The 22559-nt window shown below is 31.1% G+C and overlaps 1 protein-coding gene across 1 annotated transcript in view; it reads right to left on the bottom strand.

The window, feature by feature from the left end:
* LOC129219775 (dynein axonemal heavy chain 8-like) overlaps positions 1-22559 on the bottom strand; it is a 189951-nt gene that overhangs the window by 103040 nt on the left and 64352 nt on the right. Inside the window, exons 24-34 of the mRNA XM_054854077.1 lie at positions 18811-18924; positions 14487-14549; positions 12435-12673; positions 11421-11661; positions 10130-10329; positions 9386-9539; positions 7462-7625; positions 7240-7342; positions 6294-6398; positions 4745-4906; positions 2201-2425 (exon numbers count right to left, since the gene is read on the bottom strand). Coding sequence (XP_054710052.1) covers positions 2201-2425; positions 4745-4906; positions 6294-6398; positions 7240-7342; positions 7462-7625; positions 9386-9539; positions 10130-10329; positions 11421-11661; positions 12435-12673; positions 14487-14549; positions 18811-18924 — 1770 coding nt within the window. The remainder of the gene's footprint in view (positions 1-2200; positions 2426-4744; positions 4907-6293; positions 6399-7239; positions 7343-7461; positions 7626-9385; positions 9540-10129; positions 10330-11420; positions 11662-12434; positions 12674-14486; positions 14550-18810; positions 18925-22559) is intronic.

Genomic DNA, 22559 nt, shown 5'->3' on the forward strand with positions numbered 1-22559 from the left:
CCACATATTTTTTTTAAAACGATATCATGTCTCGTTCGAAAACGATCTAACCATCCATTGGAAGCTTTGAAATTTTCTATACCCATTTCAGTAGCTGCTTCTTTCGCCTTTTCTTGTAAAATAGGGCCAGAAATCGGAATATTTTTGCTTCTTGCGGACACAAACCATTTAAACACAATTTCATCCACTGCAAGGGCATTACTTTTAGGAAAATCTTTTTTCTTCTCTTGGTTTCCATTTATGAACCATTCTTTCTTAAACTTCTCTTTTCCTTTTAATATACAGCAAATTTGTGTGCGTCCCACACCAAACTTTTCAGCAATGTTCCGTATTCCAATTTTATTTTTTTCTGCGAAATCTATAACTTCAATTTTTTCTTTAAGAGAAAGAGTACGACGCTGACGATGAGTATTCAGAGCCATTTCAATGAGAAGGATGAAACAACTGAATGCTTTTACCCTTAAGTTTACTTTATGATATTGCATTGGCTTTACTTTTACTATCTATAAAATATTTTTGTTAGATGGCGCGTCAACTCGGCTCCACTTAGACACAACACGCCTGCTTGTTAGTCATCTGAAAAGGAACAAGGCAACGGGGGAGGGTGGGGGTATACAGACAGAAACTAGCAGAATAATCATTTTCTCTTTTCTTTTCTTTTATTTTTGACGATTTGATGATGTTTTTTGGAATGAAAAATGCATTTTGGTGTCAAGCTGAAAATTTTTTGCTACGCAGTAGATGCAAAGTAAAATTGCAAAGAAATATTTTTTTTATCTCCGTATAAGCTGGTCGACTTTGCATTAAATGAAGCCTTTCAATGGAGTAGCTATTTAATTCTCAAGTTTTAAATACTGTCCGCAAAAAGGATATATCAATGTAAATGACTTCGAAAAGGGTGTCCGTGTCCGTATTTGAGGGTGTCCGTACGAGAGAGGTTCCTTATACGTTAGGTTTAATGTCTCTCTGCCGAGGAATTAAAAACTGTCCGCATAAGAGGGGTGTCCGCATTAAAGGGGTGTCCGTTAGGAGGGGTTTCACTGTATAATGAAAAATTAAAAAAATTAGTAATAAAATAAAGAGTAATTTTTTCTGCATCTGATAGAATGTGTTTGGAACTTCCATGTTATATAGAATTTGAATTATGTTTCTTTTAAGCAGATTTTAAATACCGTGAAGCCTTTCTTCACACAATTTGTAATTGAATTCATTGTTGGCTGACAAAGATAACGCAATGATTTAAAATTTTTATCTGTTGTCAGTTTCTATTTGTTAACTAATAAAATACTTGTAATTGATTTTTAATAACAGTATATGGCTTTTAAAAGGTTTTCAATTTTCCCTTTTGATTCTACATTTGCGACTCAGTCGTTTTCTTTTTTTTTTTTTAATTTTTAATTTTATATTTTTTTCACGCTCTGATTCCTGTATAGAGTCCAAGAGTTAATACGGGTGAGAATAATTTTAAGCTCTAAATTTATTTCTTAATATTGGTTATATTTTAATAAGAACAAAGAAGCAGAGAACTGACTCAGTGAAATCCAAAGGCAGCCTGCAAAGGGGGGGGGGAGAGCAATGGGGGAAACTGCCTCCTCACTCCCAAAAGAAAAGGAGCCTTACCCTCTCACTTTTCAGAGTTAAAAAATAATGATACAATAAAAAATTATTTTTTACAGGGTAGATTGATTTACTCCATGAAAATAAAACAAAAAATTTCAAAAAATGGACTTGATCTCACATTATTTCACAAGAATGGAATCTTAGGTTGGAGGGGGGAAGAATATGGCGACTATCCCAGGCCATATTTCACATTTTTTAGCGGTTATTTAATCAGTCAAATCCAACAATATAACCTAACATGAGGAGGGAGGGGGGGAGAGTCAGCTTCAGGGGTGCCACTTTCACAATCTTTTAACCTCCCATGTTTTTGGTGCACCAGCCACCTATGGTTAAACATGTAAGAAAAGAGAAAACCAGAACATACCTCAGTAAAATGAAAAATGGAAAACTTAATATTAGTGAGTCAAAGACAAGAATCAGAAGTTAAAGTGCATTCATATCTAAAATTAGCTTATTATTTGTATGGGATAATATTTTTGGGAAAAAATGTATGAAAAGATAAATGTAAAAATACCAATGTCTTAAATAAACAACAGAAGCAAATAACCACTGCAAAATAAGAGAATGTAATACTGATTACCAGATCATCAAATATGTCATTTTGATGGACATGAATGGTGATAAGTGTTTCATATTTGACTCGAACAAATTTGGAAAGGTCAAGAGTAGTTTGAGCAATCAATTTCTTCAAAATTTCGCCAAACTTTTTATTAGTGAAGCGCATGATTTTTTTGCTTATTCTTGCATTTGCAAGAGCTTCTTCTGCATCCCTAGTCCACAGCATTTGTATTCCAAGAAGGGACACCTATGTAATTAAAAGAAAAGAAAAAAAAAACAGAATAAATACAAATACTAATACAAAAGTGACGACCAGCAACAGGCTCTGGGCCCAGCTAGACTGGTTCCTAGTCAATTTACAATCCCCAGTGAAGATCAATGGCCCTCTTAAAACTATCTACTCCCTTGCTCATTACCACCTCTTCCGGTAAACTGTTCCTAGGTTCCACTACCCTGCTAAAATAGTAATTTTTCCTAACATCCATGTCAGCCTGAGATTTGAATAGCTTAAAACAATGACCCCTTGTCCTGTTTTCAGTGCTAAACTTCAGCCCCGTAACATTTTCATTTTAATAAATGTAAACAACTGAATCATGTCCCCTCGGTCTCTTCTTTGCTCAAGACTGTACATTTTTAGCCTTCTAAGCCTGGAATCGTAATCTAAGTGGGAAAGACCACTTATTAGCCTTGTAGCCCGCCTTTGAACCCTTTCCAATACATTAATGTCTTTCTTAAGATAAGATCAGGAGACCAAAACTGAACAGCATACTCCAAATGGGGTCTTACCAAACTTCTATATAAGGGCAGAAGAACTTCTTTAGATTTATTTGAAATAGAATAAAATTAACAACACGGAATTTTTTTCGTAGGTATTACTTCTACACAGAAAGAATGGGTTATAAAGAAGCTCATATGATTTTTTGACTCAATAAGTTTTGCTATAAGAAATACACAAGTGAAATAATCTAACCATTTTCTTAAATGCATATTACTTCTAAGTAGCAGGCCCAGTAAACTTTCTCTATTTGCATTTGCTTAGAAATTATGCAGAGGTCCTTAAATCGGACACTTGGCACCAACGGGGGTAATACACATTTTTTCTTCATTCTTTTTAACAGTGAAGTCATACATTTTGCTGCAAACTCAAGCAATTCATACATACAAAATTCATTGTTTCTCTTTTTATTATACATATACAAATGTGGCGACCAGCAACAAGCTCTGGGCCCAGCTAGGCTGGTCCTAGGCTGTTTATAAGTCCCCAATGAAGATCGATGGCCCTCTTAAAGCTAGTTACCCCCTTGCTCGTAACCACCTCTTCCAGTAAGATGTTTCAAGTGCCGACGACACCCTACTAAAAAAGTAATTTTTCCTAATTTCTAGGGTAATTTCCAGGTATGCATGCATTTTGTCAAGATACTTTCTGTATTTCAAATTTGCTACTCAATTTTAGCACCATATACAACATAGAGAATGAAAATAAAATATTTGTTGCAGATGAATTTCAGAAAGTCAGCTTTAACTACTCATCAAAAATCTTAGTACTACTAATCTGATTTTTATGTAACATAACGTTATACTTTTTGCATGCAAGTGCTTTATTTAGTTATTTATTTGTTTGCATTTTATGTGATTAGATTTCCTTTTAGCTATTGAAATACAATGGTAAAATTAACCCTGACAAACATTCAGAGTTACTTTTACTATATAGCATTGCATCTTAAACACATTAATAGTTTTCTTTCAGGTTGTTCCCCTTTATTAAAGCTGTAATAGTGCTAAGTAGAAACAAGAACTACAACAAGAACCACATCTAAAATATTACCGAAGAAACTAAAATAATATGAAATAAATAAAAAAATTAAAAACAGGTGCCTATCATTTCCAGTAACATCAGTATGCTTTTTCCTATTGATGTTTTCCTGGTACATACAATGAAACTATTTCTCTCTTTTACAAAGCAACATTTAACAACGAAAAATGCTTTTTATTTGAAGCACAGCATTCCCAATTAAATGTTTGTTATTGAAAAAAAAAAAAAAACATTCAATACCAGTAGTTTTTGGTAATTTTCTTACAGAGGAAATAAAAACTGCCATTATTTTACTGTCATCATAAACTAAAGAATAATTTAAAACTATATGCATTTATAATTATGGAACAAGACTTCAACTTTTAAAACATAAATGGAGTGAACTAATTGAGCATATTTTCACTGTGCAGTAAGAAACAAAAAGTTACCAGAGGCTTTCCAACTAAAGCATAAATGAACATAAATATATTATTTGATCTAGATAACAAATCAGTCTGCAAGGCTATGCATAGTAAATTTGATGGAGAGCAAAATGTTAAGACATTATTTGTCATTAAATATGCAAAAAAAGACAAACTATTTTATTATTCTCCCCCATCCATTATAAAACTAAATTCATTACTTTTTTTAAAAAGCAAATTAGGTATGAAAATCAAATCTGCTTAAAATCCAGGGAAAAAAAAAAAAAACAGTATGAGTATACTTTGATTATAAGAATTGTCAAAATAGTGAAAGAAGTACATTATATTTTACCTGTGCAATATATTGATCCACAAATGTTATAAGTTCAAATTGCTCAGAATTCAGGCTATGAAAACTCTGCTTTATAACTGTATTTAGTGACATTTGTTGAACAACTAGAAGGTCCCCAAGCCAGTTTTCAACATTACCTTCAGCTATCACTGGTCTATCAAGCTAAAAAGTTAAACAAATCTAAAAATTAATGTTTAAAACAAAATTTAACTAGAAATGATTTAGTTCAGAACAAATGAGGCAACCCATAGTTCAATTAATACTTAAAATTACAATATTAAACTAATACTTTAAATTTGAAAAATGCCTTTTCTTACCAACATTATAAATTTATCTATACTAATTTACTTATTTAAAAACCAAACATATCATAAATCGTAAAATAGATGTTGTAGAATACAATTCCCCCCCCTTTTTTGATATACTTAACAAAAGTTTAAAAAATGGATAAAAATTAAATTGTATGCAAAAACTACATTAACTTTCTTTTTATCTCAATTGCAAATTACTATTTTTCTCTTTGTACTGCAATAGAAATCAGCTGTTGCTCATTAAATCCAATCAAATTTTGTAATTATTCATTCCTATCATATTTAACTAAAATACAGTCGGACCCCGATTTAATGAACTTCTCGAGACCGAAACTTTAATACGCTAAATTGAGGCTATTCGTAATATCGGGGCGAGGAAAAAAAATGCACTTACCTTATCTAAAAACCCTAATAAGGAACTGCAAAAAAAAAAAAAAGAAATATCCATGATCAAAAAGTGTACACTTTTTATTCAGCATTCTGCGACTTATCACACACTAGTTACTTTGAAATTTTAAAGTATTGAGTAAGTAGATGTTTAACAATTTCCTTGATACTTGAATCAAAATAGTTCTCTTTCGACTTAATGGAAAGAAGAAAATATAGTGTCATTTACAGTATGCTGCATGAGATATGTTTTTCCAGTTTCCAGGTCATGTAAAGCATTTGAAAAACTAAGTTTTAATGGGAGTTTCATTATTGCCTTCTGCATTAGAATCACTATTCATTGGTTGCCCCCTCTCCCATTAAAAATGGCTGATTCCAAGAAAAGTCTCTATCTGCTTCGGACAAGTGGATTCATCATTTGGAAAACATTCCAATATTTCCAGACTCACATTAAGAAAAAAAATTTTTTTGGCTGTCAAAAAATTTTGTTAATTCGGGGTTTATTATTCGGTAAATAGGGGTTTTTGCCTTCATTTTAGTCCGGGAAAAAGAAAAAAAAAATCGCTAAAACGCGAAATTCTTTAAATAGAGGCTTGTTAAACTGGGGTCCAACTGTAGAAATAAACATAATAGCCCAGGTCTACCAATGATCCAATAACGCTCTGATGTCTGGAAGGTCTATTGCACTTGTAATATTGGCACAAGGGAACCAACATTTGAATAATTTTGGTAGTGAGACAAATTAACATGATTTTATATTTCACAGGTATATAAATATAAAGACACCTACACATATTAAGTAACTAATAAAAAATGCAAAAACTGATGATATATAATTAAAATATCCTCACAGGTATTTGATCTCCTTCTTTAGATATGACAGCTGTAATTTTGTTATACTCTTCTTCATCAAACCTTACTTCATTTACATTCTCAAAAACACCCAATAAATGAGCCTACAAAAGGGTTAATAAAAAGTTATACATTTATATACATATTAAAATTATAACATACACTATCTAATTATCTAATATGCTGACTTCTGGTTTACATTATGACATACTATTGATGTGCGCCACAATAAAACATCAAATAACATATTGAACTTAAAAAATAATAAAAGCCAGAAACAAAAAAACGTTCTTAATTTTGAATTAAAATGCCACATTAAACAGACATAAAAAATTTAAGTTATAAGCAAAAAAAAATCCTTCAAAAGAAATTGTGAGTGTAATTTTAAATTAAAATAAATAAATAAAAATGTATAAATAAAAATGGGGTGAAAACTGCTTTGACATTTGCAAAAATTGTAGAAATCTTTGTTCTCAAATATGAGAACTAAAATGATACAATGTAACAGTCTGTGAATAAAAATAATGAAAAAAAAAATGTATAAATAAATAAATAAAATTAGCAAACAGATATGCTAAGACTAACCAAGCAACTATCTTCAATGAGAGACAGGTACATCCATGGTAACAAAAAACAGACAATTGGCAAAAGTATTCGAAAGTTTGAAAAGTAAAATCGCCCCTGAAAGTGGGAAAGATGCAACGGCAATTGCACTCAAAGTATGATGTGCAAGAAACAAAAGTGTTGAAAGAAAGATTTCCAAACAGCAGAAATTGAAGAGGGAAGTAAAGTTCTTCCAAATGAAGTAAGATTCCAAGAAATCTAGCCTGAAATCTGCTTATAATGCCGTTAAACATATTATGTGCTCATTTAAAAGTGTAAAAATTATATCAGCAGTAAAAATCCTTTATATAATGAGCAAAACAACACAGAATTATCAACTACCTGAATTGTATGAGGATCACTTGCTTGACCAAGTATTTCCAATAAAGCTGGATCGGAAATGAAAAAGAATCTTGGAAATATTCTTCTTTTGCTTTCCAGGTACCTGAAAGAATTTAAAATATTAAATTCAAACGGCAGAATATAAGCAGTTAAAAGATTCAAAACAAGTAATAGAATTTAAGTTAAGCAAGAAGAGAGAAGTGAAAAATAGGAAAAACAAACCCAACTAAAGATTTCTGACATGCTTCTAACTCTCCCAAGAGATATGGGAGCTGAGTACTCATAGTGTCCTCTTCAGAACAACATTTGATCACATTAACCTTTTCATGAGCTCTTTTCATTAATTTTACCCAAGTAGAATCAATCACAGCAAACCTTTCAGCTTCCTAAAAAATAAACTTGCTTAAATTATTTATTTGTTATTTTAATTATATTATTTATATTTAATACAAATACAAATACTAATACAAAAGTGACGACCAGCAACAGGCTCTGGGCCCAGCTAGACTGGTCCTAGTCAATTTACAATCCCCAGTGAAGATCAGTGGCCCTCTTAAAACTGTCTACTCCCTTGCTCATTACCACCTCTTCCGGTAAGCTGTTCCAAGGTTCCACTACCCTGCTAAAATAATAATTTTTCCTAATATCCATGTTAGCCTGAGATGTAAATAGCTTAAAACAATGACCCCTTGTCCTGTTTTCAGTGCTAAACTTCAGCCCCGTAACATCTTTCATTTTAATAAATTTAAACAGCTGAATCATGTCCCCTCGGTCTCTTCTTTGCTCAAGACTGTACATTTTTAGCCTTCTAAGCCTGGAATCATAGTCTAAGTGGGAAAGTCCACTTATTAGCCTTGTAGCCCGCCTTTGAACCCTTTCCAATATATTAATATCTTAATTAAACTGCTGATTTATTTATTATTTTATTTATATTTAAACTACTGATTAATTTATTGTTTTATTTATATTATTTATATTTAAATTACTGATTTATTATATATATTATATTAATATATATAACAAATCAGTAATTTAAGTATAAATTTATTTTATTATATATATTATATTAATTGCAGGTTATATATATATACTGTATTAAAAAAAATATATTTACATTTAATGCAGAGTACATTTTTAAAGATTGAGAGTCTTTTTCTTTCCCAGATTTTCATCATGTAAAGTAATGGAAACATTAACCTAATAATACCTTCTCATAGAAATTAGAATTTAACACTTGTAGTGAAAAGAAAGAATCATAAATTCTTTCATAAATTAGAAAATAACTGTTATCAAAATTTAATGATAAACAACAGAAATGAAATAAATAAAGATTTCAAACGGAATATTACTTTTAGTCTAAGTTCCAACTAAAATTTTGAGCTATAGTATAACATAATCATTACGTTACCTGTCACAAATTAGACTTAGGGGCTGTCCACAAATGATGTCATGTTTTGAGCGGGATAGGGTTTTGTGAAAGTAGCCTGTTTTCTTTTTCAAAACTTACAAGCATTTTGATAGCTATTAAAACCTCACAATCACAAACTTTTCAGACAATTTAAGAAATTCTGAATCTGTATGGGGCTTGAAACTTACATGAAGCTTAAAAAAATTATTTCATACTCTTTAGTTCATTTTAAAAACATGGTATATAAAAACTTTTTCACTTAATTATTTTCTGTTTTTCAGTTTGTTTGTCTGAAATGCCTCAATCAATTTATTATGCTTCGATCAGACAATGACAAAGATGGTAAAATTGACAATGACAAAGTTTGGTAAATCTTTTCAGCTTTGTTTAGATTTTAAAATAAACTGCAAGACAAATAACATAGTAACTCTGAAAACATTTAGCTTTTTTTATTTCTATGTACAGCATAAGTTCAATGCTGGCAGAATAATTTTAATAAACTTTTAATTGTTAACATGACGTAAACCCTAAAGAACTTTATCTCAAAACAAAAAGAGGAAAAAAAATCATTGAAATAAAATTGTATAGATCAGACAAAACAAATAGATTTGTCATAAATAATAACAATGTAAGTCATGCATATTGGTTTAAAGCTCATACATACCCGTAAAAACATACAATAAAAGCTAAAAGAAGGTTAAATTTAAAGAAAACGAATTTTTCTAATGCTGAACTAACCTCAGGAAGTTGCTTTGCAATATCGCCACCAACAAATACTGCTTCTAAATATACCCATAAGTTCTGTACCATTAACCAACTCTCAATAACTTCTGTTGCTGTGGTTAGATATTGCAGCCACTTTAAAATGATGTCCTTCATGGCAGCAGAATACCTATATTCAAGTTTAGAATTAAATATATATATATATATATATATATATATAATTATATATATATATTTAAAGCATAATTTTTGCATAAATCTAATTTCTAAACACAACATTTAAGTTTTCATCTGAATAAACGTAATTAGGTTTGTATGTGCTAACATTTTGTGGAAATAATTTTGAGGTTCCAAATGTTTTTAAAAACTTATTGGTCAAAAAAAATCAAAACCGTCTATTTTTGTTTCATTAAAGTTCAAAAAACTTTTTCCTATACTAAAATGAAAAACAATGAAAAACTTCTAGTGGATATCTTAACATGAAAAGGTGATAGCACGTTGAATTCACTTCAACTTCCACTGTACTGATTACTGAATTTTTTTTTTTTTTTTGCCATGTCACATCGCTAGTACAATGCCATGCTAATCACAAAAGGCAAGGAAATAGCATAATTCCATTTCATTGGTTATAAAAATAGCTATGAAAATTTGCACAAAATATCTTTTTCAATAGGCAGTTAAAAGGACAGAATTCCTCCTTGCTCTTTAAGAACCTACTTTAAATTTTATTACATTGTAGTAACACAATAATGATTCAACCTGTTGCTCAGAAGTGAGCCAAGAGTCATTAATCCATCTTCTAACTTTACTATAGTTTCACTAGCTTCAGTCCCTTTAAGCAATAGTTCCCCACGATTTTTAAAGGAAGCAAAGTATAAGTTCTCCACAGCCCAGTCAGCAATAACTTGATTCAGTTTAGCTTCTATTTCTCTTTCTTTTTCAGCAGCAATGCAGATATCCTGGAAAACAATATATAACATTTATTGTAATCCAGCCAATTTCACTTGATAATCATATGCTAAATTTTTAATTTCAAGCACAGACACAAAAATAAATTTAAAACTTTAACAGTTGAGGATACACAAAACTTTTGGCAGTAAGCATCCTTTGCAACCTTGTGTGCGATTAATTTTAGTCTGTAGAACAATTTTTTGTTTGCAATGGCTACTGAGTGGTTTTATGATCACAATACAACTTTCAAATCTTTTTCAGTGTATCAGGCAAAAGATAGGAAAGGCTATGAAAAAATAAATAAATAAATAAATAAAATAAATAAATAAATAAACAAATAAAACGATTTTTTTAAACATCAATATAAAAATACTTAAAATACACCACCAGCTCAGTTACTCCATCATCGGATGGAATAACTGAGTTGGTGGTGAATTTTAAGTATTTCTGCTTTAGCCCTGGCTTAGGGCGGTAATTTACTTTAAAAAAAAAAAAAAAAAAAAAAAAAAAAAAAAAAAAAATCAATATAAAACATGGCTTTTAATATGAAAATACTTAATTTTAGAGTACATTGCTGGCATTTTTGGTTGAAATCAAACCATTAATACAAATAACAGAAATAAGACACTGAAGAAAATTACGATATTATTTGTCAGAAATTAGAAAAGGTTGAAGCAGAACTTAAAGTTTCATTAACTAAAAATAATACTAAGTTAAATCAACAAAAGCTCTGTGGTGTCTGAAGGAAAGATAAATGACACACTTTTGGACGCTCTTAAAAGGTTTTGATTTAAAAAAAATGATGCATGTAAGAATAGAAATGAATATATATCTATATTCATTCAGCTACAGTAATGCAATATTAATGTCAGAACAAAAAACTGCTAAACTAAAAATTGATTCAAAGAATAAATACTATGTTGATAAGGCATGAAATCTAAATGCACACATCTGCAATCATATGCAGATTTTGTTCTTTAACAGCATGGGCTTTGTCATTAATATTTTCAGCATAAAGTTAGTTTTTATTTCCTGAATATAAATTACTGTCTCTAAGCTATGCTGCACATATTATTGATGTTAAGGAACAAATAATTACCTCTACATCATCTTTAAATTCCAGCAAAGGCGCTTCCATTACAGTGCCCAAAGTCCACTTTGATTGATCTTCATCAAACTGATGACTGCATACTTTTTCAATTCTCTTCCAATGATTAACTGTCATGGCATCATTTCGTAGCCGCGTAAGAAGTGGACAAGTTTCTTTGAAATCTTCTATTCGCTGCTTCAGATCGTTGAAGTAATTCCAATCTTTGCATCCTTTTGGCAGCCTCATGCATCTAAAAATAATATTTATCATTATTAAAACTAAAGAATGTGAGCACCATTTTTACAGTATGAAACTTTTATCAAAAAGTATTATAAATGCTCTAATTATTAAAGATCTTTCTGTAAAAAGTTACGATAAAACATTATAATTCAAAATGTTGAGAAGAAAAAGGGAATTTTACATTAATGGCCATCTTAGGTTGAAAAAAAAAAGTTGTGACCGATATATATAAATTCAAAATGCCTCAAAAGTTTATCTTCCAATATTGTAACAATGATAAATACTGTGAATTACCTTCAACACGAAAACGCTTAACACACAAAATCAGTTAACACGAAGTGATATAGTGATCCAGGTAGTACTGCATATTAATATACATCTTTTAACTCGAAATTCTTTTAACAGGAAAAATTAGTTTCGTGTTAAAAGTTTTTCACTGCAGATTTTTTGGAACATCATTTCTTTAACATGAATATTCTATAAGGTCACACACTAGACTAGCATTTAATTTTTGGTTAAAGAAATAATGCTAAAAGTTTTGCTTTATTATTTAATACAAATTTTAATCAAACATAACTTAAAAATTCTTAAAAAGTAATGATTAGCGAGAAAATATAAATCAATTTTCGTTTATGATAGATATTTACTAAAATTATTTCAAGCTTAGTATTGATTCAAGCTTCTAAACAAAACCACTTCATAGTTCAAATTATTTTTATTTTTCAAAGTTCAGATTAAAAGGCATATGAAATGAAGACTTTCACTACATTAAATAATAATTACTTAGTCTGAAAATCTGATAGTTCATCAGTCATCACTTGTACATCCACATCTTTCCACTTGTATTCAAAATATCCTTTAATTTTTCTCATAACTTGATTAAACAGGGCAAAAAGTTTCTGTAACAACACCATGTCTTTTTTGCTCTGAACCAGGCTTGGATATTCAGAAATAGGCAACCCAAATAATTCTTCTCCATCCTTATAGCTTTCATATCTACTGTACAGTTGGTTCAAATGATCCTTTGTGGAAACAAGACAATTATAAAAAACTCAGTAAGACACAATTATTAAAAAATAAAACAACAACAATGATCAACTCAAACCAAAAAAAGTAGCGTACAATAGTTGCATATAAGTCGAGAAATTTAATACAAAAAATTAGGTTAAAAGTTAGGAGGTCGACTTATACGCTGGGCAGAACTTCCGAAAATTTTCCCAAACAATTTTTAAAAGAAAAACACTCAAAAACGTTGAAATTTTGACGATTTTAGACTAACCCTTTTAAGTAGATGCTATAAAGGAAATACTTTCACATTCTGCCATTATTTTACATGGTTTGATTGTGAAATAAAGACTAAATAATTACAGTAAACGGCTGACGACGTGAAAAGTGCAGGAATCGCTGTATTCACAAATTTTCCCGATAATCACGAATTAATGCTCATTGTTTAAAAAAAATTACATAATATGTCTACAGTGCAGAATTTTATTGATATTTATTTATAATTAAAGCAATAGTAACAAAAATCGTAACAGCAAAATCAAACGCTTTACAAAAATTGCGATCGCAAAAGTGAACGCTTTTTGTGCAAAAGAATAATAATCGGACGTTTATTAACATAAAAAAATTCCTTGCATTTTATTTTCCACCTTTTTAAAACGTTCATATTCAAAATTAGCGGCAAAATGCTCCCAATTTCAGCTCCCTGTTTCAGCTATTGACACCAAAACTGAATCAGCCCCTCTACCAATTAGGGGCAACATATGGACCAAATTTTGTTTGATTCCGCCAGTTACTTCCTGAGGAATAGCAGTTACACATAACTCAAGCAACGTTCCACTGTTCCACCCCCTTTGGAGGAATTCCCACCAAAAACCAATGGGCACAAGTTCACATAAGGGCATATATGTGTACAAATTTCATTTGATTTCATGTGGTTGTTTTTGCTGTAGAGCGACCATAAAAAACCGGTCACACACATACAGGGCACACGGACGGACAGACATTTTCCGGAAATGGTCGAAATAGACTCAGTACACCTTAGAGCTTTCGAATCCGTCAAAATTTGAGATTCGAAAATTTGCACGAAATCAATACTTTCTTCTGTATGTTAGACATAGAAGAAAGTAAAAACAGTGTCACTGGGAGTGAATCAGTTGCAAAACTCGCAAAATTATATTACTTGGAAAATGCATGTACTTTTGAAGAAAAAACATTAATCTCAAAAACATGATTACAAATGTGTGGGGTAACATAAAAAACCTCTTTTATGAACCATACAAATAAAATTTAACGTTTTTTCCACTGGTTGGGACACCATACATTTTCTAAAAGACCATGTTTAGAAAATGTTGCTTAGATAAGAAGAAAAAAAGCATTACATTGCAAAACTATTTTAACTGAGCAAAAGTTGATACAATTTTAATCACATTGAATAAAAACTTATTACACTGCAAGGAAAATTTGAGTATTGGATAAAACAGATAAAGCAATTTGAATTCCTATCATGTTTAAAATGTATTTCAACACTTTTCGTTTGGCACAAAAATGTTCAATACTTCTTTTAAGGATCTATCACTGAATAGTTCTAAATTGAAGTCTGCAAGCAATTTCTAAAACTTGATATGATAAAACGGAAAAGATTCAGTTACACACACACACACACACAAAAAAAAAAAAAACTATGCATCTAAATTTCGTTAGTTTTGCTGTCTAACTCCGGGTAAAATGTCAATAGAAAGCTATTAGTTCAGTCTGTGGATGCCCCAGGCATTGTTCAAGCACTTACAAACATTGAAATAAGTATGGACATAAGGTCTCAAAACATCTTACCGCAAACTGATCAACCCGTAAACTTGCTTCCTCGGGAGTGATACCAGGAACCAGAGGTCCCGACTAAATAAAACAAAAAAAATAAATACTTAATAAGAAAATAATAAAAATAATAATAATGATAATAAAAATCACAAAACATAATTTAGATTTTAAAAACTTGAATCTATTAACTATTTAAGAATTTTTATGAATATATTTCTGCTAAACAAAGCTGTCAAAGAAATTTTTAGTACACAAAGGATTATCAAGCACAGAACAATAATCTGAACTAGAACTACACTGGAGTGAAGCTATCTACTATAGATGGTTAACTTTCATGATGTCATGAAAACATTACACTTCTTTTTTAGTAGAAACAACTTTTGAGAGAAGGACTCAGACTCTCACAGAAATTGTAAGAGATCAACAATTAGAGAAGCAAGCAATAAGTAGGTCAAATCAAAATTGTTATACATTGAAACCTAAACCAAAACTCATAAAAGAAATAATTCAGGGAACTTACCATTAGAAAAACGAAACTTGTTAGCAAAAATTTAAATAATTTCAAAATTAAAATGCAGTGGAATCAGCTGAAAATTCTGATTAAGATTAAACAAAAAATAATTTTGCTTGGAAATTACCTTTCTGTGTTGCTTTATAGTAGGATACCCCCCCCCCCCCCCAGATAGGTATTTCCGGATGTTTTTTAAAAAGTTGTATCTATTTCTTTTTTTTTTGAATCTATGAATGTGAGCATTGATACATACAATAATTTAGAAGGTAAAAAAAATGATAGAAAATACTTGCTGTATTCGATTTTTTGCCTCATTATGATAAATACATGGTTTTCTGGGAAATATGTATGAATTTTCATGTTGGAGATTTAAAAAAAAAAGAAGAAAGAAATCAACTACAATTCCTGTTCTTAAAATGCATACAAAATAGAAAAGGAAACATTATATTTAGCTTAAAAAAATATTACTTACTATACTGCCGTGCAAAGCATAAAAGTGATATCCGCAGCACAAACTGAGACATAGCATTTCAAAGTTTTGCACCACCATGCATTTGATTCAGATGCCACTTTTTCAGAAATTTGTAAAAAATATTTCCCCTTCTCAGATGACAATAAAACAATGTATTTAGGTAAAATACGTATTGAAGACCCAACTGGTGACATATTCAATTTTGTTAAAAAGTGCAGATAACACAGCAGTAATATTACTTTTACTTGAATTTCTTACAATTTTCCTAATAATTTCTAGTAGAAGGAGGTATATGTCTGTGTGATGCATATCTATTGCACTTATAGCTATGAAATCATGAAATATATCACACAGTCTGAAGGGCCAGGGCCGCGAGAGTCAAGAAAGTTACTCGTCAGTTTGGTCAAAAGGCCCTTATTCCCTAAAACACTTATCAAATTTATGCTACACCACTTCTGAGCTGGGCTCCTATTTTCTGACTATGCTGACATGGCCTCTTTTCAGCCCTGAAAGCTGAGACTTGAAGCCAGTTGCTTTTTCCTACTGTGTGTGTGTGAGCATATGTGCCTATTTCATTATATTTCATAACTGTTGACCATTATCAGCTGAAACAACGAATTTTTGTATAAATGACATTAGTTTCAACTTTTAGCAAATTTTTCTAATTTTTGAACCAATAGTCACTTTTCCTCCAACAGGTTTTAAATTAAAACTAAAATTCTTGCATCCAAGATTTTAACTCTGTTCTATTTCTGAAAATTCTAATTTATTTGTGTTCCTCTTTGGAAACATTAATTAAATCCTTGAAACTAATCATAGGTATAATATTTTTTTCATACTAGCCAACACACTTAAAACTACCATGAAATGAATCTTTTCCTTTCCGTTTGTTTTGCAAGGAAATGTTTTAACATCTGTAAATTCAAATAGTTTGGTAGGTAGATATAATCACAATTGAAGTTCATTACTGCCGTGGGCAGGAAAACAGCAAATTTTTCAATTTTCATATTTTTGCATGTTTATCATCTATTGTACATTAGCTTTATTGTAAAAGCTTGCTCATTTTTTTTTTTCTGCTGAAAACAAAAACACTTGCAAAAAACGCTCGATTTCAACCTTTCTCTATTGTTAGCATTGAATCCAAAACGTGTTTCTTCACATATCTTGAAAACTCATTTCCGCAGATACTGCCGTCTATCTGCCCACGGCAGATTAATATAACTTTTTAAAATAAATATTTCATAAGAATTTACAACATTTTTTGTTCACTGCTGGTTAAAGTTTGGTGTGACAAAGTTGCATCTTTTCAAACTAATTATTTGATACCATGAATTTTTTTTTTTCCATTTTTTGTCTAATTTTTCAGGCAGCTCTTCAACATGTGCTTGAACATAAAAGCTTACCAAGATTCAATTCTCAACTTCATTCTGATCCAATCATGGGACCAGCACATTTTCCATTTCAGAAAACTTAGTGTGCTTTTTTGTTTACTCAATTTTACAAGGAATACTTCTTTTTCTTAGCTTCTTTCAGCTGAACACAACCACCCAGTAACTATGCCTGCTCCAACCTTGAACACAATAAAGGGCAAAAAACTACTTTGCAGTAGGGTAAGGCCACCAGTAAGAAACAAGGGTCCTGGTCCAGTAACAGACAGTCAGAAGTTTGGATTTGAATTATAAGCCTTTTAGGCGGGTAAAACTGATGTTGCTGTGGCCCATGAATACGGTGCAGACATCTAGTGTTATCAGAGTGAATTTTATGAGTCAGTTGGTATTTACAAGGCAGTGGTGGAAGGTTATGAACAGCCAGCATGAATTCTGCTGGTGTTGCATGTTCATTTGAATTTAAAAAGGGTTTAGTTTGAAAAAATAAAGAACTTTTGCACATTTTGAAGAGAAAAGGGGAATTTTGTTTATTACTCATCCTTTTCTCATCCTGTCTGTTGCTGGGTATTATCAGATTTTTTGGTGTCTGTTACTGGGGGGCTGGAACATTTTTCGAAATTGAACAAATAAAAATAGAATTAACTAATTCAGAGGATCCAGAAGCAGCGAAACGTTAGACCAAATGTAGCTGCATGAGAGAGAAATCGTTAAAAAAGTCTAAATACATTAAAAGGTTCAGAAAATTGATTTAACCTGAGAGCAATGTCTTAAGCATGTCTGTAACTGGTGCCGTTACTCAGGAATTAAATTTCAACTAAGACCATTCACTTTATTCCAAGTTTCTATGTCACTATGTTCTAGTATTTAACGTAAGAATAATAGATGGAAAAATATTTTGCAGTGGAACTTTTATTTCAATTAAAACCATTCAATTTGCTTCAAATCTCTAGTTTGAATGCTATAAATCAATTTATAAAACAAATATGTAAATTATTTTCTATTTTTAAAGCACTATTTCTTTAAATATTGATTAATATCATTTCAAGTAGGGACAATGAGAGCCAAGACAAGCTCCATGTCAGTTTGGTTGATGAGCCCCTCTCCCCATGCAACTTACAAAAGTTACATTACCCTGATTCCGATTATGAGCTGGGCCTCCTGGGCTGACAAGGCTTCTCGTCAACTCTGCTTTCAGGCAATTTTCCTGGCAAAAACTAGGTATTAAACTTCTTTTCCAGTAAGCCAAAATGTCCAGAAAGAGGGTGTTTTTTGCTCAAAACTGCCATAAGTGTATAAACTACTGGATTAAGATTGGCAATAATTTAAAACCAATTCCTTTGAAGGGATGTTGTTAGCCTTAACCCCCCCCCCCCTGGCTGCGCCAATGGAACAGGGAATAATTTCCCTTCTGATTCTCTCAAGCTTATCATAAGAAATACGTTCCTGATCATGGAATCTTGTTTTATAGTCATTATCGTTATTCAAACAAGCTTAAAACAAAAACTACATTTGCGATTTCCCTCCCATTGTTTGTTGTTTTTCTAATAAGTCTGTTGTTTTTCTAACTACAGTCAGGACGAATTGATTTTAAAGGGCCCCTTTGAGTTTGTTTTAACAAGGTTCCATTGTAGTTGGTCCTGATGTTCCATTCAAAGCTGCTTTACAAGGCAAATACTTCTTATTTATTCTTGACCTCTAACTTGGACCTGACATACTTTCTTAAGTCTCATTTCTCTATCATGTTGGTTTCTCTGCTTTTTTTTTAAATATTTTTTTTAAGAATACCTGCTAATACAGTGCAATATAGTAAATGTAATCAGATTGACAGAAACACTGTAATCAAATGCCTCTTAAATATTATTCGTAAAAAAGGAATTTGATAAGATCAATTCTATTTTAAGGTAGCTAAAATTTTGAACTCAGATTAATAATGATTGGATAAATTAAATAGAAATATAAGAAACTTACAGATTGATAAGCAATGTCAAATTCTTCAACATCAATCCTAAATACTTCGATAAATTTTCTCAAAATAGCAAGATATTCATATTGCTTTTCTGTAAGTTTGTCAACAACCTTTGCCTAAAAATTCGAAATTGATTGAAGATGTAAAATTTATGCAGTAAAAAATTTATACAAGCAAATTAATCTTTGACATGTGAAATTATTGACAGAAGAATTCTTTATTACAATTCACAATTTCTAAATTTTACAAGAGCAATAAATAAATAAAGGAAGAAAGAATGAAACAAATGAAAATACATAAGCAAAATGAATCTTTATATATTAATAGGCAAACAGTTTTCTTTCGGTACCGATTTCTCCTCTGTTTGTGAACCGATTTCCTTCATTATTTTTTTGTTCAGTAGCTATTGCCGAGTTTTAGTGTCATCAATAAAATTTTTTGAAATCAAATGCTAATTAACGGAGATATTAATAAAAACGCATTTTTGTCCTAAATTGCTCTTTCTACGCAAACGGATGGTCCGATTTTTTAGAATTTGATATGGATGGAAAAATCTTTAAAAAACACTTCTAACAAAAAAATTGTCAGGGCGTCCAAGGTCCAATAACCTAAATCCACTAGAAAAAAAGTTATAAGCGTTTTTTAGTTAGCGAAACTCAAAAATTTTAATTTTATCCTTTTTCCATTGTTGAAATTCATTGTTGGAAGCGTGAAACATCAAGTTTTAATTCGTTTTTTAAACCGCTTTTTCTACACGAAAAATGCATTTTTATGCTTCGAGCTTGGTATGGTTGGGAAGCTCGCGAAAAATGCTTTAAAACACATTCGACCCGGTTTACCATTCGAAAATGCCAACTCGCTAGAAAAAGCGCTAGAAGCAATTAAAAGTTGGTGAAAATTCATTTTTATTTGCTTTTTCATAGTTGCATGACATAGTTAGAGTGAAGAAATTGCTGGATAATATTGTGGTGTTGCCAATTTTCGCTTGAGCATAAAGAAATGAAATACTTGCATTAGTTTTTATTATTGAGACTTTTTGGGTAACTAAGGGCATTTAAAATATTTTCATTTTGATTATGTTTTTGGGATTTTAATATTTAAATAAATTATTTTACGGAGTGAGGGATGACTTTCAGTTCCAGCTCCCAATAATACCTGCATTTGCTATCACTACTAACAGATCACAAGATGAAACTTTTGATAAAATTGGTGTATTATTACGACATCCAGTGGTTTCGGTGGACAATTACATGTTGCCGTGAGTACAGATCGGTCATTTGACTGTTGGAAATTTTATATTTAACGGCAAGATCATGCCTACTTTTACAAAAAATATTGTTTGTACAGAAGTTTTACGTATTAAGGGAGTTTTGCGGCATCATTTCATTCAGAACGACTTCTATAATTGTGAAATTGACGAACTTTATCCATTTTGGCACAAATGAAAAGACAAGAAATATCTTTCTTTAGCATTCGTAAAAAACGAGTACAGAAATGTCTATTTGCAAGGAACTGACTACAAATGAAGTCCCTCTTTAAGGTGGGGTTCATTAAATTGTAACCGTTCATGACAAGACGGAGGAAATAAATGACAGGAGGGACATAGAGGGACAAACAATGGGGAGACTAAGACGTCAAGCTTTTTTTTTTTTTTGTTGATAAGAACGCTTATGAAAAACAGTGTGATATGTGGCAAAGGGGAGAGGGGTTATGGTGAAGTGTGAAACCTTGTGACAAAGGGAAGAGATATCAAAAATTTTGAAAAGTGCATCTGTCAGTTTTCCCCTAAACCGTAAACCAATCACAAACACGATTTTTTAAAAAACTACACTATTATTGCAAGTGTTTTTGAATGGACAATTTTTAATGTAGCAAGTAGGATTTGTTCATTTGACTGTTTGGAACTTAATAATTCTAACAGCAGAGGTCAAGGCTACTTACTCAATAATATTAAACTTATTAAAATAAGCATTGTTCATCCAGAAGTTTTACGTACAATCTGAGTTTTGCAGGATCATTTGGGAAGATTTTGGTAATTGTTAAATTGGTGGGCTCTCTTCGTCTATTGGCGTCAAATTTTTGGCACCAATTGCAGCTCGAGAAATGTTTTTACTTTGCATAAGGAAACAAAGAGTAGGGAAATGTATATTTGTATGCGGTTGCCGCAAAATAGGAGCTGTCCACAAATGGAGACCCGCTTTAAGGTGGGGTTCACGAAATAGTAACTGTTTGTGACAAGGGAGAGGAAAGACATGATAAGAAGAACATACAATGGGGAGAACGTGACAACAAGATTTTTTTAATAGTTACGTTTATGAAAAACAGTGTGACATGTGAGAAAAGGAAGAGGGGGTATAGTGAAGTGCAAAACATTGTGACAAATGGGGGAGAGGGTCGAAAACGTTGAAAAGTTTGACATCAGTTATTTACAGTCCTTTACCATAAACAAATTACAAAGTCGACTTTTTTAAAAAATTGTACTTTTATTGCGACGGCCGGTGTTTTTGAATGGACAGTTATATTTTGCCACGAGTAGAGTTCGTTCATTTGATACTTGGAAATTTATATTTCTAATGACGAAAAAGCAACTTACTCAATAATAGTAGACGTTTTATAAGTAACATTGTTCACACAAAAGTTTTACGTATAAATTGAGTTTTGATGCTTCATTTCATATGGGAAGATTTCGAAAATTGGATAATTGGTGATTTTTATCCATTGGCGTCAATTTTTTTGTTTCAATGTCTTTCCTTCGCATATGTAAACGAAGAGTAGGGAAATATTTATTTGCACAGGGTTAGCACAAAGCAACATGATATCCAAAATAAAATTATTCAAGCCAGCAATTTGTCAACCACACCAATTTCTCAATGGAGTTGTATCCTTCAATCAAAAGTACTACTTTTAGTCATTGAAATAGATAGAATAAGAAAAAAAAATGTTGAGCCAGAAAAACTTTTACTTTCTCAACAGTTGTTTATTTAAAACTTTTTTGAATGTCTGATTTTAGAAATAAGGCGCAGTCTTTATGACGTTATAAGTGATGTACTTTGATGCAAGACTCCATTGACGTGCTAAATATTTATGGGTTGCTCCCAACCGCGTTTTCGGGTTATGATAATTTGCGCTGTGCGCTAATGGCATCAATGAGTGGCATTTTATCGCTTTTGATACCGAAAAATTAATTTCAATCTGCACACCGATTAAAATAGGGGTTAAAAAATATTAAATTTATTCTAATTATTTAAATAACAATGGTTAAAACCTTTGTTTTTAAGCATTTACTTTCAGTAAAAATACTTTGAAAATTTCGAAAACGACCCCATTACCGAAATATCCTCTTTCATCCATTTATTTTGAGATTAACAGATAAAAAGCAAAATTGGAATAAATTATTACTTGGTATTGTGTGTCCATATAAAAATTGTATGTTTCCAGGTATGCAGTCAACATGAGTAAGAGTAGAAATAAAAATGTTGGAAATAGTTAAATTCATACAAGTCTTCTCAAATATTCATTTATGAATATCGTCGAATTTCGACCACTGGACGAACACTAGTATATATTAATACGTTACAAACTTCTTACTATATGAATTTTCTTCTCTACCCTTCAGATTTAAGTCAATTTCACAGTACTTGTTTCATGAAAAAATCTGCTAAAAGTTATTTCATTAAATCAAGGAAATTCATTCTGATTTGACCAATTACTGTTAATTTAATGCTTTTAAATTAAGAGATTATTTTTCAAA

Source organism: Uloborus diversus, chromosome 1 (assembly GCF_026930045.1).
Source record: "Uloborus diversus isolate 005 chromosome 1, Udiv.v.3.1, whole genome shotgun sequence".
Classification (NCBI taxonomy): Eukaryota; Metazoa; Arthropoda; class Arachnida; order Araneae; family Uloboridae; genus Uloborus; species Uloborus diversus.